The sequence below is a fragment of the Colossoma macropomum genome, unplaced genomic scaffold (assembly GCF_904425465.1).
Source record: "Colossoma macropomum unplaced genomic scaffold, Colossoma_macropomum, whole genome shotgun sequence".
Classification (NCBI taxonomy): Eukaryota; Metazoa; Chordata; class Actinopteri; order Characiformes; family Serrasalmidae; genus Colossoma; species Colossoma macropomum.
Window position 1 is genome coordinate 41113443 of NW_023494805.1, and position 21450 is coordinate 41134892.

At 42.9% G+C, this 21450-nt stretch overlaps 1 protein-coding gene across 3 annotated transcripts in view; it reads left to right on the forward strand.

The window, feature by feature from the left end:
• The window catches only part of kmt2cb (lysine (K)-specific methyltransferase 2Cb), a 151759-nt gene that overhangs the window by 67211 nt on the left and 63098 nt on the right, over positions 1-21450 (forward strand). For all 3 annotated transcript variants that reach the window (XM_036597087.1, XM_036597089.1, XM_036597088.1), the window contains exons 13-15: positions 14082-14168; positions 14341-15779; positions 19506-19625. In XM_036597087.1, the coding sequence (XP_036452980.1) occupies positions 14082-14168; positions 14341-15779; positions 19506-19625 (1646 nt within the window). The remainder of the gene's footprint in view (positions 1-14081; positions 14169-14340; positions 15780-19505; positions 19626-21450) is intronic.

Sequence of the window (21450 nt, forward strand, 5' to 3'; positions counted from 1 at the left end):
ATTTATCAGAGATCGCTGCCCACTTTGCGAACACTGCGCACACCGTGAGTGGTGTAAAAGGGGTCTGAGTTCTAATGAAGTTGTGGTCTGAAATCTCATCAGTGCTAAAGAGGACCAGATAGAAAACAGAGTCCTCTTTAAAGTTCACTTGCAATGTGAACACAGAATGCACTGAGGTCGTTTGCAGTTGGTTCCCTTTCAAGTTCACTTCAACAGAACTCAGTTCGGTTCATTTAAAAAGAGCTGTAAGTGAAAACACCCTTAGCTAACTACTGTTTTCTGATGGAAAGCAGAGAAACCAGAGCTGTCTGACTGGCTAACATGAGCGGTTTAGCTACCATAGTGTCCAAAAGTTTGTAGACGCCTGCTCCTCCAGTGTTTCTTCTGAAATGAAGGGTGTTAATAGTGAGTCTGTCCTCCTTTGCTGCAGTAACGGCCTCTACTCTATTGGAGCATCAGTGAGGTCAGGTACTGATGTTGGATGGTCAGTTCTGGGTCACTTCAACTCATCCCAGAGGCACCGGATGGAGCTCCGTCAATCCAGAGAGTGCAGTTTCACTGCTCCACAGCCCAGTGCTGGGGGGCTTTATACCCCTATAACCGACACTTGGCATTGTGTCTGTTTTTAGTCAGATCAATATGACATTGCTAAAAAATAAACTAAATTGTAGTTTTTTTTGTGAAAAGATTCAAACTATGACTAAAAGAAAAAGAACTAAAATAAACACTGCCTTAAAGTACAGCTAGATTTGAAACCCAGCCTAATGTCCCTCGTTCTTGCTCCTTTCCAAAAGTTGAGCAGATATAACAGAATTATAATGTAAATTAGTGTTTAAGGGTTTGAGAGTTTTGTGTTTTGTCACACAAATTGGATAGCTTGCTCTTTTTTTCTGTCCCCTAGATTCACTGTGTTTAACATTTTAACTAAGCGCTCAAGTTGCATCCGTGTCTGCTGGAGATGAGCTCAGGTTCACGGGTCATATCCTTCAAGTGTCTCCTCGCTTAGGATCCGCTCAGAGTTTGGCGCATTACACTTGAGTTTCACAGTTCGGACTTGTTTACTGGGCCATTATCATTTCATGAATATGGAGATTGCTGTTGAGGGTGCCCAGGGGTCAGTGAGCTGTGGCTGCACCTTTAGACCCAAATGCAGCGGAGGAGGGGAGGTCAGCCAAAGCCTCATGCTCAGCTGGGTTCCTCAGCTTTCTAATCCTGAGAGGATGGCAGGACTTAACATTTTGAGTGTCTGCAGTGTGATAGTCAGTCTCAAATTAGCTCAGAAATTCAGCGTCACTGACTGGAGAGGAGTTACTAGACAATATGTAGACCTTTACCACCATTTCAGTATCACAATACATGCACCATAGAATATTGGTCATAATTTTCCCTCCAAACGACCCCGAAAACGAACCGAACTCAGACCCCTCTAAACGACCCCGAAAACGAACCAAACTCAGACCCCTCTAAATGACCCTGAAAACGAACCAAACTCAGACCCCTCTAAACGACCCCGAAAACGAACCAAACTCAGACCCCTCTAAATGACCCTGAAAACGAACCGAACTCAGACCCCTCTAAACGACCCCGAAAACGAACCCGAACTCAGACCCCTCTAAACGACCCCGAAAACGAACCAAACTCAGACCCCTCTAAATGACCCTGAAAACGAACCAAACTCAGACCCCTCTAAATGACCCTGAAAACGAACCAAACTCAGACCCCTCTAAATGACCCTGAAAACGAACCAAACTCAGACCCCTCTAAATGACCCTGAAAACGAACCGAACTCAGACCCCTCTAAACGAGCCCGAAAACTAACCGAACTCAGACCCCTCCAAACGACCCCGAAAACTAACCGAACTCGGACCCCTCCAAACGACCCCAAAAACGAACCGAACTCAGACCCCTCTAAACGAGCCCGAAAATGAACCGAGATCAGATCACCTCCCAAGGTTTGTTTGTAGTTCATTTTGTGGTCTGATTGATTTGTGCATTGTGACAACAAAACGGTTCATTTTGACAAAACTCTTTTCTCCATTTTTATACGTAGCAGTATGTCTGGCGGCTTCAGAAGTTGGATAAACAAGTTATAAGCAAATATTAAAACTCTCATCTTTATAAGTGCGCTTGATTATTAACCAAAGTCAGATTAGTCCTAAACATCATTTCAAATGGAGTGAAAAGCTAGTAAAACAATTAAGTTTTTATTTTCTGGCAGGAGTCAGACTTGAAATCAGTGTGATTTTGCATCACATAGGTAAAGTTACTTTCAACTGGGCGTGACTGGTAACTGGTTGAAGGTTGGTGGGGAGAGTTTAGCCCATTTTACCCCAGACGCATAACTGTGCCGCATGACGCTCTTATATTAATCAGTGTAGTCTTTCACGCTGGCTGCGCCCGTGACCGCTGCGGTGCCGCACGTCTGTACTATTATATACAATCTAGGCTAATAAACAGATCAGCAAATCTAGTTTTAACTCAGTCAGGTTGACTGAAATCCCTTGAGTAGGTTAATGTAGTGAACACACAGGCGCCTCCTCCTCTTATATAGAGCTACATCACCTAGTGAGAAAGCCAGTAACACAGTCACAGCAGCTAGTCAGGAATTTATTGTTGATCTCTTTGTCATCTACATAAGGTTTATATTAGTATTAACAGGACTATACGGGTGTTTATATTACGTGAAAACGCAACACAAATAGCAGCCGCTCTTGCTAGTGGAGTGGTTCCGGATCAACACGCGTCTGCGTCGCATCTGGTGTGAAATGGGCTTTAGTGAGCAGCGTAAGTTTGTATAGTGTCATATGTTAATTTATGAATCTGTGCTTGGTTTATTACCTTCTTATCTGTGTAATCTTGTGTATCACAAAGAAACAGGGAATTATAATCTGCGCTCTCAAATTGTGTATCTTCTTAAGATCCCCACCGTACATGTTGAATTAAGGTTTTAGTCATGCTGCACCGTCTGAATGGAGTTTGTTATAGAAAGACTAAACTGGAGGGAATTGTATCCTGTTGTATTCAGTCGTTTTCAAAACATTCTTCAAACAGTGAAAGTGGGTAAAACTGTCAGTGTTTCAAATGATTATGGGTTGTTGATTTTTCTGATCTATCTTTGTAATGAGTTATTTGTGTTTTGGGAACGTTTAATGTGTTGTTTCCTGTCTTGGCCACTCCTGAAAAAGAGATTTTTAATCTCAGAGTCTCTTTTCTGGTTAAATAAAGGTAATACTAATGAAAAATAGGAATTTGGCCAGTCACCCAAACACAGTTAGCCTTTGCTAAAGTGTAGTACAGAAGCTAGATGGCTGTGACAGGTGACCGGTCATTTAGGCCGGTCCTGAAAAGCCGGTGTCCAGCACAGTTTGGAGGGTTCCCTACTCAAACCCACCCACTAAACCTGCCATTTACAGATAAGTGTAATCAAGTGTGTTTGTGTGGGTTAATCACCAAACTGTGCTGGACACCAGCCCTCCAGGATTGGAGTTCTGCACCCTTGATTTAGGCAGTGTTCTTTAAATTAGACTAGCCAATAAACTAAGCAGAAAGAACTTAGTTAATTTATTTGCATCCTGTGTCCAGCAGCTCAAGACATCTAATGACTGTGGAGGGAAGGAGGGAAAGAACTGTGTGAAACTGTGGAGCCGCTCTTTCATAAAGTAGATACTGCAGATCCATATTTTTAGAAGCTGTGCCTTTGAGTTATTGTCTCACAGTTAATGGGGTGCTTTTATAATACTAGCTAGTTCGCTCACTGGTAGTCATTCAGGCACTGAAGAGACTGGTATGTGTGGGACGGGGCTGTGGAAGGGGGTCACTGAAAATCTGCTCTAATTCTGATTGGTGTGGGTGAAACCCTCGACATTGTCTTCCAATATAGTCCCACTCAACTCTCTCAATGAAAATGACGTGAGGTTATAATTAAAAGCATAAACTGATTAACAAAAAAGTCGACAGCTCCTTTAATAATTCAACAAAGTAATCTGCATCAGTAATCAGTAGTCTGATCATAATCGGATTTCTGCAGTTATCTGATTATTCAAACGGTCATGTAAACAGCACACTCTGGTTCTTAGATCAGAGTAAGGTCAAGAAATCTGATAAAGAGGCTGGATTTTAGCTCAGTAATCAGATTTCTCAGTGCATGTGAACTCTTACTCTGATTTCTTTCGTTTAACTCAGTCTGAGCATGTGCGAAAACAGACGGCGGGACCGGAAATAAGCGAGCAGCGTCGCCGCGAGACGCGGCAAAACACTTTTGGAGCAACGCTGAAACCAAATACATGCTTGACGAAATGAAGGATTTAAATATTCTTCATCTTCTTGATGATGTATGTTCATATTTTCCGGTAAAATAGTTTGATGTTGCAGCGTCATGAACTTTGAGTTTACGTTTACGTCACGTCTTCTGCTGTGAGTTTATTGGCTGGTTGCAAAGCAGAAATCTGATTACCGTCTGACTCATGTAGACCCAGAGTTTCCACATTATCGGATTATTAAGTGCATGTAAACGCTCTAACTGTTTAAGACAAGGGGTAATAACTTGTCAGGTTTGTCTGAGACTCTCGCAGTGCTGGTGTGTTAAATGCGGATGATTCTGAAGTGGGAAAACTCCTTCGTGTTTCTATTAATATTCTTCCTATATCCTATTTTCTTCTTCAGCTGCTTCTGATGTTCAGCTCCTGGGTGGAGTGTTTCTCCTCAGTTTTGGCAGGTGGAGGCACCTGGGTGTTAAGTGATCTGTCGCAGTGATTATCAGCAGAGAGTGACTCCTTTGACTGAATCTTGGGGGGGGATTGAGTCGGAGAGTGTAAAATCTCTCGCCAGCCTTTGTGACTCATAATGAGCCTTATGTGGCTGCCAGATTCCGCCGGGTCCACAAACGTGGAAGTTCATCCTTAATGAACTGCTGTTCTAACCTGCCTTAATATAGGCTGTCTGTGTGAAGTTCCAGTCTTTTTGTAGTGCAGGATGAAGGTGTGGTCCCCGGCGTCTGGAGAGAGACCAAAGCAGAGCCAGCACGCTCTCTTTCTTTGCCATCCCTCGCTTCACAATGATCATACGGTCACTCTGGGCTCCTTGTGTTTGGGGAGCCAGATGGTGCCACATTATAAGCAGACTAAAGCAGGGGTTTTCTCTTTGTGTCTCCACTGTGATGGAAGCGGCATGAAAGCAGCATGACATCCGTCTTTCCTCCAGGGAAACGGGCGATTTGTAAAGCAGGGGTGTGAATCTCTCCCTTTCAGACGATACGATACGCATATCGATACGCAGTTTATGATGCGAGACAAAAACGAAACGGTTAAACTGTTAACGATTCGATACGCTTCGATTCATTACTGAGCCGAAACAGCTGGATACGATTCGATTCAGGTCTGGTCCAGAATGTTTCAGTTAAGTTCGTTCAGTTAAATTCAACGTATGTTCGTTTGTCCCCTTTTCAATTCAGTTACATAAAATTTCAGAACAGTTCTATTAACAGACTTTACACCGATCAGGCATAACATTATGACCACCTCCTTGTTTCTACACTCATTGTCCATTTTATCAGCTCAACTTACTATATAGGTGCACTTTGTAGTTCTACAGTTACAGACTGTAGTCCATCTGTTTCTCTGATACTTTGTTAGCCCCCTTTTACCCTGTTCTTCAGTGGTCAGGACCCCCATGGACCCTCACAGAGCAGGTACTATTTGGGTGGTGGATCATTCTCAGCACTGCAGTAACACTGACGTGGTGGTGGTGTGTTGTGCTGGTCTAAGTGGATCAGACACAGCAGTGCTGCTGGAGTTTTTAAACACTGTGTCCACTCACTGTCCACTCTATTAGACACTCCTACCTTGTCAGTCCACCTTGTAGATGTAAAGTCAGAGACGATAGCTCATCTGCTGCTGCACAGTTTGTGTTGGTCATCCTCTAGTCCTTCATCAGTGGTCACAGGATGCTGCCCACAGGATGCTGCCCACAGGATGCTGCCCACAGGACGCTGCCCACAGGACGCTGTTGGCTGGATATTTTTGGTTGGTGGACTATTCTCAGTCCAGCAGTGAGACTGAGGTGTTTAAAACTAGAGCAGCACTGCTGCGTCTGATCCACTTTTACCAGCACAACACACACTAACACACCACCATCAGGTCAGTGTTACTGCAGTGCTAGGAATGATCCAACACCCAAATAGTACCTGCTCTGTGAGGGTCCTGACCACCGAAGAACAGGGTAAAAGGGGGCTATGGCAAGTGTGTATGGCAAGGAGGTTTTTGGTGCTGCCAGTGTGCTTCATGAAAGTTTTACAAGTTTTGCACACAGCAAGGCTTTCATCAAGATTTACTGCTGAACTTTTGCCGAATCTCCTTCTCTCCTTGCGTGTTCAATCTCTTTCTCTCTCTCACACACACACACACACACACACACACACACACATATGCTCATGCCAGGAAAGTAGATTGTCACCTGAATCAATTTCAGACAGCTGTATTGATTTTTAGCCGTTTTCGTCTTTGATTTCAACCGAATCTAGTCTTATAAAGCGATGCAGCCATAGGCTGTTGGACCGATTTACTGATCCAGATCGTTTTTTGTAAAGTGTATGAGCCGTTCATCACCAATCTCAGCCAGAGCTGGGATTACATGTAGGGCTCACGTTTCAAACACAAGGCCCGCGGCCCAAATCATTCCCGTGACACAATCCTGCCTAACCCTAACCGGAAGTATTTTAATTTCTGTTAATATTAGCCCGTTTCACAATGCTTGTTTCACTGCAGTCCCCAGCATGCACTGCAATGTAATGTGCACTGACTCTCCTACCACTACAGCAGTCTATGGGACAGCAGTTATACCTCAATTCTACACAGTTCAACACAGTTCCACACCAAATCAGTCATATCACCAAACACACCAACTGCATTTCAGCTGGAGTTCAACCAACATAAACAGTCAACGTCAGCTCAGCAGCTCAGAAACTGAGCCCAAGTCTTAATGAACATGCAGCAAAGAAAGGATGCCAGGTGTCTAGTTAAAACAGATAGGTAGGTGTAAAAGACTGAGCTCCTGGGGACGTGCAGATTTTGAATATTTCAGTAATTCATGTGATATTTCAAGGTTGATTATAAGTACCTGTATTTTACTGTTGAAGTTCTTGAGTATATTGAATAAACAATGGCCAGTTCGGGTTACAGCACAACATGAATTAGAAATGAAATAAAAACATAGTTGTTCTCTGGCCCTCGGGTTTGTTGAGATTTTTTTAGTCTGGCCCTTTTAGTGGTTGAGTTTGACACCCCTGATCTAGGGGCTGATCATTTCCAACCAGCTTATGATACGATACACTCTATGATACATGCGTTGTGATTCGCTGAATCAGGAAGCAGGCCAGTACTGCAGTAATGAAAATACAAAACTTTTAAAAAGGACAGATTTCATCTGTTGTATCTCTGCTAGAGTGAATGTGTAGCAAATAGCAAATTGGATATAGAAGCTATAGATTAAGACTTCTGAACGTAAAGTGGAATTCCACCCTTTTTTTCAACATTTCTGCTTGATTAAACGCTTAAGACTAGGGATAAACTCAAATTTCGCCAGCCAAAAAATTATATTATATATAATTCTTTTCATATAATAATGTAGTTGAGATGTTAAAGTAGCTTAGAGCTGTTTGGTGTGAAACGCTCCATTCTAGAGAAAATTACAGAGTCAGAATCGTTCACGGTGGTGGTGATAGGAACCAGACGTCCACCTCTAAAAGCTCCCTCACAGAAAGTTATTACATGAAATGGTTATGAATTCACTGCCTGATGTCAGAGACGTTGCTTTGTGATAGTTTTGTGTAAATATTTCATCATTAAACATGCTTAAAAAATAAAAAATCTGTTTATGGGTGCACATTTAGGATGTTGAGGCAACATATTCCCCAATTAAAACATATTTATTCAGATTTATTACTATTTTACCATAAACATTCCATATAAAACCCGTGTAGGTTCACTGGTGGTTCTGGATAGTAAATAAAATGTCTATATTTGTGTTGTAGTCATGGCGACCTCTGGTTCCCATCACCACCGTAAAGACATCTAAACCATTTCACACCAAACCACTCTGAATGACTTTCTTTACATCTCAACAGTTGAATTAAGATAGAATTAATTCCTCTTTAACTGGCCCTTTGTAGCTGCTTCCATCCTTAGGCATTAAGTAGGTACTTCATCCATGTTTACTGAACTCCAGCAGTGAGTATTAATACATGGATAATTAAATAAAAACTGATTAAAAGTAGTGTCTGCAAAGGACGTTGCTCTCACCCAGTAAAACTGGCTGTAGAGTATTCTTGGTTCATTGATCGTCTCTGGATCCCTTCCGTCCAAGCGCTACAGGCTTTTCACACGTTGTTATGAGAGTGTCTGCTGTGCCTGATACAACAGTGCTGCCTTGTGATCCCTCTTTTTGGCTTTACATTAACGTACTGAACCATCTGTGAGCGTCCGAACCCTCTGACCTTGTGGGAGTGAGTCTTCCTCAAGCTTTTAACAACATGATTCAAATTTGGAGACAGAGGTTAGAGCCCCGGCCTCAACTCCCGCCGAAGACGAGCAACACTGTGTGGATTGCTGCATGTTTGGCTAAAGCAGTAAGACATGAGAGGCCGTGCCTTACCGTGATTTTATCGTCTTAGGCGTGACGTGAAGTGGAGTGAAATCACTGTAACTCGCATCTTCAAGTGGCTTATTGCTTTGAAAAATGGTGACAGCATAAAATATGAAAAAATATATAAATGTTCAAAACATTTAGTTAAGATATATAACATAGTAATTACAATAAACAATTATTTCTTCCACCTAGTCATGTAGTTTGTTTGGAGCAGGGGTTCCCAAACTTTTTCAAGCCAGTATGTCACTGTTGTTGGAGCAAAACATCTCCAGCCTCTCCAAAACATCTCCAAAATCACAGCTTTACAGGAGAAGGAAAAAACATACTTCACTTTTAATGTAAGTCAAAGGAACCAAGTCGTTTGGGCTGTTTCTTTTGGTCCATTCTTCATGAAATTTACACACAATGTAGAGGACAACAGGCATTTTCAAATTATGTCAAAAACTGAAAAATGACCGAAAAGGTTTTGTTCCGACAGCAGCGATATGCTTGTTTTGGTGATGTTCAGCATAACAGCAGTCATCGCTGCTTAACAGTATATCATCATCCAAAATACTACAAATAGTTACTGTTGGAACAAAACCTTGTTTCTCCAAAATAATAACTTGTACATTTTAACACAGTTTTCAAATGTAAAAAAGGGGGGAAAATAGAGATACAAGGTTTTTGCCCACGATGATAGGCTCCTTTTTTTGCTGAGAGGATGTAAACACGCCAAATAACTAAATAATAAAATAATAATAAAAATAGCTTTCAGTTCAGTTTCTCTCAACAGTCAGTTCTTTGTCAGTAAATGAATTAGCATACCATGATGAAAGAATGAAACATGCTCAAACAAACTCGTGTTTCATTAATGTTTAGTTAGGTGTTACATTTATTTTATTTTTTTTTAAATCAAAGGGTTTTTTTGTTGTTTTTTTTTGTCTTTTTTTTTTTTAAACATATGAGGCGTGGCAGCAGAGCGGATTGTGTTTTGTTTATTTCATACATTTTTCTAGGGGCAGGTCGATCAGGCCCAGCAGAAAAAAATATATTCAAGGCTCTGTCTCTGTAGTGCCATAGTAGTGCTCGATAACTTCACTTACAATGGACATGCCGTTTAACCAGGCTGCACACGGCCGGTTAAAGTCCACTCTGATGACATAGGAGAGCTTTGAGAGCCTCAGTGGTGCAGAAATGACGTGGTGACCACTTCAGACCTAAAACAGCTCTGCTGTCCAGGAAAAAAATACATTGATGAAGCTTCCTTGCAACCCACTGCTTGAAGGCTACTGTTTGAGTATGATAACGTTGCCAAGCAACCAAGGACCGCTGAAGGAGGAGAAGATCTTTCTATCTGCCTGCATTGCATTTCATGAAGTTACTTTTTTCTCTTCATATAATGAAGGAAAATCATGATATAACAGTGTTTGGTGAAGAAATCGTTTGAGCAGGTTTTGCTCAGTAAATTAGCACTGCAGCAATATGGCTTATGTCTGCTAGCACCTCCTGTGTTGTGTTAGCATTAAGCTAACGGTGCCACTGCTGTTGCTAAGGAAGCTCAAAGTTCAGCAGATTATTAAAGGTAATTAATGTTAACAATGAAAACCTTTAAATAGTACAGCAAGTCAGAAGTAATAACTTCAGACCTCGGAGGGTTAATAATGAAGACATTAGATGATGTAGAAGTTGCGCTTCTTTATCACAGCTCGAGCGGGAATCCACAGAGCCGTGGGTTATGTTTAGCCTTGGTTTGTTTATGGACAACAGGTGGCTCAGCGCAGGCCAGTGATGAAACCCCTTCAGTGTTTACTTCAAGGCTTCGGCCTGCCGCTCTTTGATCTGCACATTGATTCTTAGTGCTCTTCATTTCAGCCGAGACCCACCGGTAGGAGCCCATCTTGTTTACTCCGAAAGACTGCTGCCCACTGCACCACCAGCTCTCTCTCTGTCTCTCTCTCTCCCTTCTTCAGCCTCTCTTTCTCTCAAGAGAATACCGGCTTGCTAGGAAACAGCATTCGGCCTTGCAGCATGCCCTCTTTTATAGACTGTGTGGAGGCTTAAAAAGTTCTGCTGCCTGGTTAAAGAGACGCCACAAGAGCAGCCAATGCAGATAGATCCGTATTGCTGCAGACGGCTGTGCATGGCTGCGCTGTCCACTTAAGCTTGAGGCAAAGGCGGCTTGGCCTCCTTAACGAGGCTACCGTACAGATGGAACTGTAGAAGGGTGATATTGAATATAGGCGGAATTGAATTGAAACATGTGGCTGTAAAAGCCAGAATAGTTTGATATGATACAGTTTCCCCCTCACCTCAAATGTAGCTGATCGGCTGGGATGGGCAATCTGACGATACCTGTAATTTTCGTGATAGATTAAGTTATTCTTTAATATTATTAATCCCACAACGGGGAAATTTCACCTCCGCATCTGACCCATCCGTGCAGTGAAACACCACATACACACTAGTGAACACACACACCGGGGGCAGTGAGCACACTTGCCCGGAGCGGTGGGCAGCCCTATCCACAGCACCCGGGGAGCAGCTGGGGGTCAGGTGCCTTGCTCAAGGGCACTTCGGTCGCGTACTGTCAGCTGAGGGCATCGAACCGGCGACCTTCCGGTCACAGGGCTCGTTCCCTAACCTCCAGCCCACAACTGCCCTCTGGACTTATGTCACATAAGCTTTTCCAAACATATTGAGGATGCGGTCAGTAACTAACGAACACTGTCCAACTGCATGTTTCATTACAAAGAAGTGTAATCAGTGCTGTTTGGTTGAATTAAGTGCAGTGCAGTAGTAAACGTTGAACAAAAATCATTTATATTGAGTTTTTTTTCTTTTTTGCAACTGTGCTTGTTGCAGCGGGTGCGCAGCTCCAGTGCTGGACGGCCGGAGTCCAGCACAGTTTGGACGTTTCCCTGCTCATCCACTTAACTTGGCAATTAACAGATTAGCGTAATCAGGTGTGTCAGAGCAGGTAAATCCCCAGACTGCTGGACACCGGACCTCCAGGACCAGAGTTGTGCACCCCCGTTGTATTGAGACAAATTAATGTAAATAAAAGAAAGGCTTAAATGTGTTTGAGACACATTATGGGATTTTTAGAGGGCATTAGAAGTATGTTTGTTTATTTATTAGCTAATTTAAATGTTTTTAGAATGCATTTTTACCAGAATGAGAGTTTTTTACTTCTATTTTCACTCTTAAGCGAAAAAATATAAGCTTTGCCTAAATACATATGATTCGGTGTAAGTGAGCATGGTGTACCAGTTCGACAGTGCTAGCAGTGTTGGCTACAGGCAGCAAGATCACTGATAAACCAATTTGTCCACTTTCAGCTTATAGGTGCTTAGAATGAACAAGAAATTACAATGACTAAAAATTAATTACAATGACTTATATGATGATTAATAGTGGCAAAATTACTATATTTTATCGTTATCATGACAAAGTATGTCACTACGCTTTTCTGAGCATATCGTGGACATCAGTACTTAAAGAACACTAAGTATGTTTCATTTCAAAGTGAGCATAGTTTATCATTATAGTATAGTGTAGTATAATGCAGTGCAGTTTGTAAACCATAACATGAAAGTCATTGTAGTTGTAGGTGTGTTGTTATTATAATTATTGGAAATTTTTCTGTCTGGCTCTACAGGCTTTATTCTGTCTGTTACCACTAAGGCTTTGTTCACACAGCAGGTGAAAGTGGCCCAAATCTGATCTTTTTCCTCAAATGTGACACAGATGTGTGTCTGTGTGTCAGTGTGAACAGATAAACACACTGAATCTGACATTTTCAATTCCGATTTGACAAGATTTCATATGTGGTACTGAAATCCGAAACGTATCCGATCTGCGGCCATGAGACTCAGTCTGAACAGCCAGATCAGACTTCATGCGACGTTTACATCAATTCAGCTCCACATTCATCATAATTTCGCACTGCTGAGACTCAAACATCTGGACTCATCCAAACTCCTCCGTTTTCGAAGAGGTTTCTAAAGAAATGTCCGAACGCGGCCGCAGGAGAACGAGGCTGCAGCGTCAAAGAACAGTTAAAAGTCTGAAAGCAGAGTTTAAAGAATCCGAGGACGCGAACCAAAGAAGTGACCGCGCCCTTTTTACGGCTCGAACACGTTCTGGGTGATGAGCCCAGCTGTCAGTCAGTGAAGCTTCATGAAGGCTCCTGTGATGCTGGTGAAGATGAAGCTGATCCTCTGGGAGCGACTGGCGTTCGTTGGCGGTCGTGATTGTTTACCTCTGGATGAGCCGTGAAGCAGCGTGACGCTCTGATCTTTTGTGCATGTGGGTCAGTTTAGGAGCTGATCTGTTCAGACTGATGTCGCATACAGATCACATTTAAAAGATAATCTGAACAGACAAACAAAAAAATTAGATTCGGACCACTTTTGTCTGCTGTGTGAACGTAGCCTAAATATCGTGATGCATATTATGTATCTTGAAAATGTCTTAAAGCATCATAATATAATATTTTTTCAAAATTGTCTGCCCCTAGTGACCAGCCTAATAATCACTCTCGCTTCAAACCATGTTGAGTCGTTAAGTAATCTTACATAGACCTGCTTACCTTGTTTCTGACACTCATCCATAATAATGGACAAGAATGCAGACAAAATAAGATGCAGGGTTTGTCGAACAGACCGACTCCCAACGATCGACCTCACTGTTATTGTTCTTCAATAAAGAATGTATTACACAACCAGCCGAGACAATAATTTTCACAGGCCTCTGTACTGCCCCTGTTTAAACAGAGCCACAGCTGAATCAGACTTTCTCTCCGTCTCTGTTTGCTTTGCTTACACAACCCCTCTACGAGGCAGAGAAAGAAACCAGCAGTCTAATTACTTTATATAGTGCTAAGCTAATATCAGCTGCACTGTGCTAATATTTAGTTGGGAAATCCTGTGAGGGGCGTCTGATTATCTGTACCTGAAGGAAACTTGATTTGAAACTTGATTGAAACGTGCCAATAACGGACCCAGTAATGGATCAGGACATTTATGGGGTATTTGTCTAGGAAATTGTTGCTTGCGGCTGGTGTTGAGCAAGAGGAGGTATTATAAGCAGCTGGAGCATTTTACAGCGAAGCGCTGGCGTAATTGGAGTCACAGAAGCGAAGTAGTGTGCGTATGTACGACAGCGAGAACGAAGACGTTTTTAAATATGCACAGATAAAAAGAATATATTTTATCAGTAGTGCGCCCGCAGGGCTGAATATGATTACTTTGTTGTAAGACCTAATCTAGTTTCCCCTTCTCGCTGTTTTATCTTTGACTAATGCAGACGTATACACTTTACCTCATAGCCTCTTTTTTCAGAAGCTAATTGCGCCAATTTGCCAATGCTGTAATCATTTCCACTTGTGCTTCCTGCTTTGTATTTTGCAAGTAGAGGCTGCGTTCTTGCCCTCACTGTGGATATTTCTTCTCTTTTAGAGGTGGACACTGACACGGGCTGTAAAAACGCTAAAGAAGTTGCCAGTGAAGCTCCACAGGAAGGACCCGCAGGCGAAAAATTACCAGGTACTTTTTCCCCTTGCAGTGCTGCAGTCACTGTTAGTGTATCAGGCTGTTAGTGGACGTCTATGTAGCTTCCTCCACTGAGCAAGGCCATTTAGAATTCATTTATGAGGATGAAATCGAATTGTCTGAGAAAAGATGACCGAAAAACTGACCATATTTTTCTTATGTCTAGCCACAGAGCCTCCCAAGGACGTGAAGCCTGAAAGTAGTCCAGAAAGTCCTCAGCAGAAGCCAGATCCAGCGCCTGAGTCTCCATTAATCCAGAGTTTCGCGCCAGCAACTAAGGCAGAGCTGCCTCAAGAGACCCCATCCGTGATTAACCCAGAAACAGCTTCTCACCAAGTCGAAGAACTCAGACTAAGTCTAGAGGAGCAGAAATCCATCACGTCACCCACCAAAGAGCTCTCGTCTGTCTCTGAACCTTCAAAGGAGGAGCCCATGGAAGTATCATCCTCTGAAATCCCAGAACCCTCCATGGAGACTGAACCAAGTTCTGCTAAACCTGTGCCAAAGGTGGAGGAGGAGAGGGTGCGCCTCACGACGGAGCAACATGAAAGAGAAACTGGAGGCCTTGTGCTAGAGCAGTGTGAGAAAGCCACTGCGGGCCTCACGGTGGAGCAGCAAGAGAAACCCGCTGAGGGCCTCACGGTGAAACAACAAGAGAAACCCGCTGAAGGCCTCACGGTGGAGCAGGCTGAGAGAACCACTGAAACTCTCACAGTGAAACTGCAAGAGGAAGCCACTGAGGGCTTCTCGCAGGAGGAGCCTGAGAGAGCCGCTGAGGGCCTCACGGTGGTGCAGCATGAGGAGGCCACTAAAAACCTCACCACAGGGCAGCATAAAAGAACCACTGAGGGATTCATAGTGGAGCAGCATGAGGGAGCCGCTGAGGGCCTCATGGCGGAGCAGCACAAACAAGCCACTGAGAGCCTCACGGTGGAGCAGCATACACGAGCCACTGAGAGCCTCACGGTGGAGCAGCATACACGAGCCACTGAGAGCCTCACGGTGGAGCAGCATACAAGAGCGACTCAGAGCCTCACAGTGGAGCATCATACACGAGCCACTGAGAGCCTCACGGTGGAGCAGCATACACGAGCCACTGAGAGCCTCACGGTGGAGCAGCATAAACGAGCCACTGAGAGCCTCACGGTGGAGCAGCATAAACGAGCCACTGAGAGCCTCACGGTGGAGCAGCATACACAAACCACTGAGAGCCTCACGGTGGAGCAGCATAAACGAGCCACTGAGAGCCTCACAGTGGAACAGCATAAAAGAGCATCTGAAGGCCTCAAGGTGGAGGAACGTGGAAGAGCTTTTGAAAGCCTTACCGAAGAGATGGACATAAGCTTGGACGGTGAGCGAAGCTTGGCAAAGCTAAGCTCGCTGGTAGAAGAGAGGACCTCACTAAAGCCATTGCCAATTAGGCAACCAGAGAGTTTGACCTCCTCTGGCCAGCCTACAATCAGCCCCCAAAGCCACTCTGGACTAGGAGAAACCAGTAGCAACGTGCCTTCAGCAACCTTCATACCGTTCACGCCCAAAATCGGCATGGGCAAACCTGCTATCTCTAAAAGGAAGTTCTCACCTGGGAGGCCAAGAGTCAAGCAGGTAGGACCAAAGCTTTTGGTGAAGAATCACCTTTTTTTGTGCTGAGGGTTCTTCTCTGGTCTTGACTGAGCCTGAAAGGGTTCTCTTGGTTAGCATGTGAAGGTAAGAAGCAGAGGTGGTTCAGTGAAACACCTTAGCCTTGGGATATTCTCTAATGGAACGTAGAATTAGAGGTTGTTTGAACTTTCACTGGATTTTTTGGGCGCCAAGTACATCACGTGGTCTTCCCACAAGACGTTTCTAGTTAAGAATGTGGCACATGAAGACACAAACGTGCTAAACAGACACGTTCCAATCAGCTGTAAGACCACCCACTGGGTCCAGTTCCCGGCCCGGTTCTTGAGTGAGCCTCTCTTTCAGATTTCCACACAGAGTTCAAATTAGTCTTTTCCAAATTTGAAGTTCAATACAGTTCTTACAGTTCATACATCTTCTCATGCACAGCTCTTCAGTTTGATCATCTTCACCCACTTTTTTTTAACCACATTTATTAGTTATATACTGAATATATATTATATTCTGTTTGACATGTAGATTGTAAACACCTCAGTGTAGTAAAATCCACAGTGATTAAAACGCTGTGCTCTTTTATTCCAGACCACTGAGTCAGATTTGAAGCTCATGACAAAATCATAATTAAAATAAACACTGGCATTAATGGAGTCTGTGTGAAATAGGCATTGCTTGGTGCATCAGTTATTAAAGATTAAAGAAAATAACCTCAAATAAAGTAGAACAGGAAGATGCAGAACCGTGTTTCACGGCCTCTTTAATAACTTAACCCAAGGTTTGTAAGATGTTGTTCAACTGGTTGAACTACATTATTCCTCAGCACCTTTGAAGCTGTTTAAGGAGTATAAATTATTTCAGGAGAATTATGGTCGGTAAAAAAAGAACACAGCATTTATTACCAACCAATCACAGGCTTTGTCGCGTAGCGTCTTCGTCTGAGGAGTTCGCCCAACTGCTATGTGGGCGACATGAAACAAAGTTTCTGCCCGACGTCTGCGTTTTTTCGTTTTCTCCGCAAACACGTCTTCACAGAAGTATGATGAGGCCTTTAAACAGCTTTAGTCTGACACTGTGAACTTCTGTAAATATACTAACATGGTTGAGAAACTTAGTTCTACGTCTGAAAGTTTTGTTGAACAAACTTTTATTCGCAGATCTGTGAGAAATGGCTGCTTATTTGTAAGGCGCTTACGCTACAGGCCAAATGTTTGGAAGCAACACCAACTTTGTAAAAGTAAACATAAAGGTTTGTTTAATAACATGGAACAAAAGGATGTGATTGAATTTCTGCAGCAGTAGAACTGGTAGTTAATAAGTAATAAGCTCCTGCTGATTCTTTATTGCAGCTCTAATCAGATCCACTTGATTCCCCATTCAGAAGCTCCTGAAGGCTTCATCAACTCAGTGTCAGAGTCTTGTTATCAACAACGAGTGTGAAGAAGGCTTTTCCCAAAGAATTCACTACAGCAGGAGAACAGCAGTGGAATATTCTGGAATAAACATCTCTCCTTAAAGCAGCACCAAATGTGATTTTTGGTGATAAGTGAAGTATCATTACTGAGTCAGAGGAATAAAAACTAAAGTATGGTGAGCGTGCGCTGCTGCGAGTCGCCCTGCAAAGCCTGAAATAAAATTTAAAAGTCATTTTTTGGGGCCACGTCGTACATCTTTGTGTTGACGTCACACACCCAGACTCAAACGGAGGGTCTGGCTCGATGTTTAGGTCTCAAACGCAAAATCGACATGATACTTATGAAGATATGAGGACAGTAGGTAATTCACTCACATCTTTCGAAGACGTGTCCTTCACCAGGTTGTCTTACAGTCGTCGGATTCATCCACTTTGGGAAGGAGTCCAAAACACAGCTTACACTGCAAAATGTTGACTGCAGTTACACATTTCCACCAGAGAGGTCTCCAAATCCCCAAAACGTACATAGTGTAGCCTTTAAAGTGGATGGTAATAAACAATTTACCTTCGTTTTTTTTATTTATTTATTTATTTTGGAAAACAGTGCTTGCTTCCATACTCTTGACCCGTGGTGAACGTCTCAGTTTGTAACAAGCTGTTTTATTTCAGAAGGCTCTATACTGAAAGTCTGTAAGCCTGTTTGACAGCCGTTTGTAGATTAATTAGATAAACAAGGTCACTGTCGGTTGATGCGAATGTGGAGTCGAGCTCTCTGCATGCCGCGTCTTCCCGAGGCCTCGTGCTCTGTTGCTGCTGACATCATCACCTCTCGTTTGCAAACGTGACGGCGGCTGCGTTTCCATGGCATCCAGCGCCGCTGAGGTTTGCACCTTTAGCGAATGGCGTGTGTACCGCAGCGAGGGAAGCGGGAGGCCTCTAAGACTTTCGGCAGCCCTTCCTCTTCAGTAACACTCAGACGCGAAACTGAGTGTTTCAGTGGAAAACAAACAGCTGCTGACAGGGCAGTGAATTTTTTTTCATTTTTATTTTTTAAAGGAGTTTAAAACACCTCAGATGTAGCTGTTGAGGTGTTTTAAATAGAATTATGGTTCACAAGTCAAAGTCAGAATGGCCATTAAGCGCAAATTATTCCTCTTTCAGCATCAGAGGGAAAACTTACAGACAGAGAATTACACAGAAGCCTCAACAACAACATATAGTATCATTTATTCAGTATGTAGTGTGTCACTCTTCACCGTTAGTACAGCTTACATTGTTTTCATTTATATATGTAATATAAAAAAGCAAACCCCCAAATATAATATGATATATTTTCAGTATGTAGCCATACTACTGCTTTTTTTCAGGAGAGTCACTTTCAGTTTCTCAAAGAATCTGCAGACACGCCTCCAAAGTTCAGTCTTAGAAGCTGGTTGATCATTTTCTGAAGTAATCAAACACATTCAGTGGTGTTGAGGTCTGGACTCTGGGGTGGTCAGTCCATCGTTCAGCTTCTTTGTTTGATGTGTCCGTCTCCTTTTCTCAGTGAGGTTCTTCTTGACAGCTACACATCCTTTCAGACCCACAGCGCTGAGTCGTCTTCTCACAGTGGAAGGATGGACAGAAACACCTGTGGATGTTTTCAGATCTGAAGCAGCTTGATTTTCTCCTCTCTCTCAGAGATGAAAGCTTTAAGTGCTGTTTATCTGATGGGGGCAGTTTTGGGGTCGACCAGGTCTTCCAGGTGGTTGTTAAGAGTTCCTAAACTTTTGGACACTAACTTTCTCCTTCCTTACGCAAGTGGATTATCTTATAGCGAATGTCCTCAGAAATATCTCCTGAAAATGAATAACTTGCACTTAATGGCTGTTTTGACTGGAAACGAAAGGCGAGTGTGTGAAGATTTAGACATGTACTCTGCACCATGCAGATTGATGGGCTGTGAACTTTCATAACTTGTTAGGTAAAACTGAAAAATCAAACTTCAGACTCCACACGTCTTGGGGATTATTGTGTAGACTGTTCCTTTAATTGTACTGTGCGCACTTGACACGTCAGTGACACGTCTATCATTGTCATCCATGTGCGTGTGCTGGACTACATTAACTTCAGCTCTCAGTTGACCATGATTTTCTGTGTATGCATGTATCTGTATGCCTTTCTTTGATTGCTTTTCTTTTAAGTTGTTGCATGTTGTCGCCCACATCCTCCCCCCTTCTCTTTCTCTCTTTCTCTCTCTCTCTCTCTCTCTCTTTCTCTCTCTCTTTCTCTCTCTCTCTCTCTCTAACCCACCCCTGCTTCAGGGAGCATGGAGCGCCTCTCCTAGACTGAGCTCCCCCCCCTGGTCTCCAGCCCAGGCTGAGGGGTGGGACGCCCCAAAGAGCAGGCAGTTCCCCAACCCGGCCGTGTGGAGCATCCGCGTGGTAACTACAACTACAACTCCTCACTCTGACTCAATGGGAGTCCACCTGATCAGCTCTTAGCCTCGGAGATTAGCCTGAGGTTTCTCAGGGATGAGGACAGGCCAGCTTAACTACAGTACCACTCAAAAGTTTGGACACACCTCGTCGAACTTATACTTTTCATAGTCTTCATAGTCGTGTTTTGACGTAAAGGCTTAAACTGTTAAAAAAGAAAAAATTTAATAGCTGAGTTGGTGCCCAAGCATGAATTTATTTCCAAAATAAACATTAAAAACACTAAAATTTTTGAATAAACGGGCAAGTTGAATCTCAGTCAGCGTGTTGTGAGCATACGATTGTATTCAAAACTTTGAGCGACCTTGTAAAATCATTTTTTTTTTGGTGAAAATAAGTTAACACATCCTCTATAGAAAACACACTTAGGCAAATTTTATTGCAAAGTTACTCTTTATTTACTGAATTTAACATATTTGGGGGGCCGAGGGGGGCACAAAATGTGACCTGTGCGAAAGTTATGGCACATTTGTCATTTTTTCTTTATCGCTGTTTTCGGAAGAAAACCTTGTGTCTCCAAAACGGTAACTTTACAGGAAAAGGAAAAAAACCTACTTTACTTTCAACGTAAGTCAATTGAACCAGACTTTTATCCAAGTCATTTTGGGACGTTTCTTTTGGTCCATTCATCATGAAATTTACACACAATGTTAAGGACGACAGGTATGTTCAAATTCTGTCAAAAACTGAAAAACTAAAATGGGGATACAAGGTTTTCTTCGGGCGATATGTTAAGCTTAGCTAATAAACAGAAACTGTGCTCTTAAATTTGCAGAAAATTTTCATGTTTAAGTTTGTTTCTCTGTAGAGGATGTGTTCATTTATTTTCACATAGAAAATCAACAGAATGTGTAATTTTACCAGGGGTTTTAAAACGTTTGCTGTCGAAAGCTGTCAAACAAAACCTTGTATCTCCAAAATGGTAACTTTACAGGTGAAGGAAAAAACATATTTTACTTTTAATGTAAGTCAATGGAACCAGACTTTTTTCAGAGTAATTTTGGGCCGTTTCTTTTGGTTTAGTCATCATGAACTTCACCCATAATGTAAAGGACAACAGGCATTTTCAAATTATGTCAAAAACTGAAAAATGGAGATACAAGGTTTTGTTCTGACAGCAGCGATATGTATCTTCAGTCCTGTTGGAAAAGCATCTAAGGTGGCTCCTCATGAAGCTGCTTGAGAGAATGTCAAGAATAGGTAAAGCTGTGTTAAATCAAGCAGGAGCTACTGAAGAATCTAAAACAGAAGATATTTAATTGCATAAGTGTTGTTTTGTAGCCTTTATTATTCTAAGATATTGAAATTAGTGAAAATGCTCAGGAATACGATGAGTAGGTGTGCCCAAACTTGTGACTGGTGCTGTACCTCACTAGCCATTGAGTTGGGAAGACTTAGCATGATGCCTTAGCATGAAGATTTGTCATGAAGTGCTAACAAGCACGCTAACTGCCACTAACTCTGACTTATGTGAGAAAAGCAGCAGCTTCAAAGCTTTAACGTGCATGATGTGTCTCAGGTCTCTGCCTCTGTAGGGTAACAAACGAGTGAGCTCTGAATGTCTGCACGTAGAGCGCTATTGGGCAGATGTGTTGTGCGTTGCAGAGGTCAGAGGTCGCGTAGCAGCCTTGTCGGCTCTGTTAGGGCTCACTGTGTGTTCGTAGCACCATCTGTTACCGGGCCACCCAGGCTCGGGCGCCGGGCCAAACCAGGTCTTACTGCATTATCACCTCTGACTCGCCTAGCATGCGGGAGACCACTCCCCTCTGTG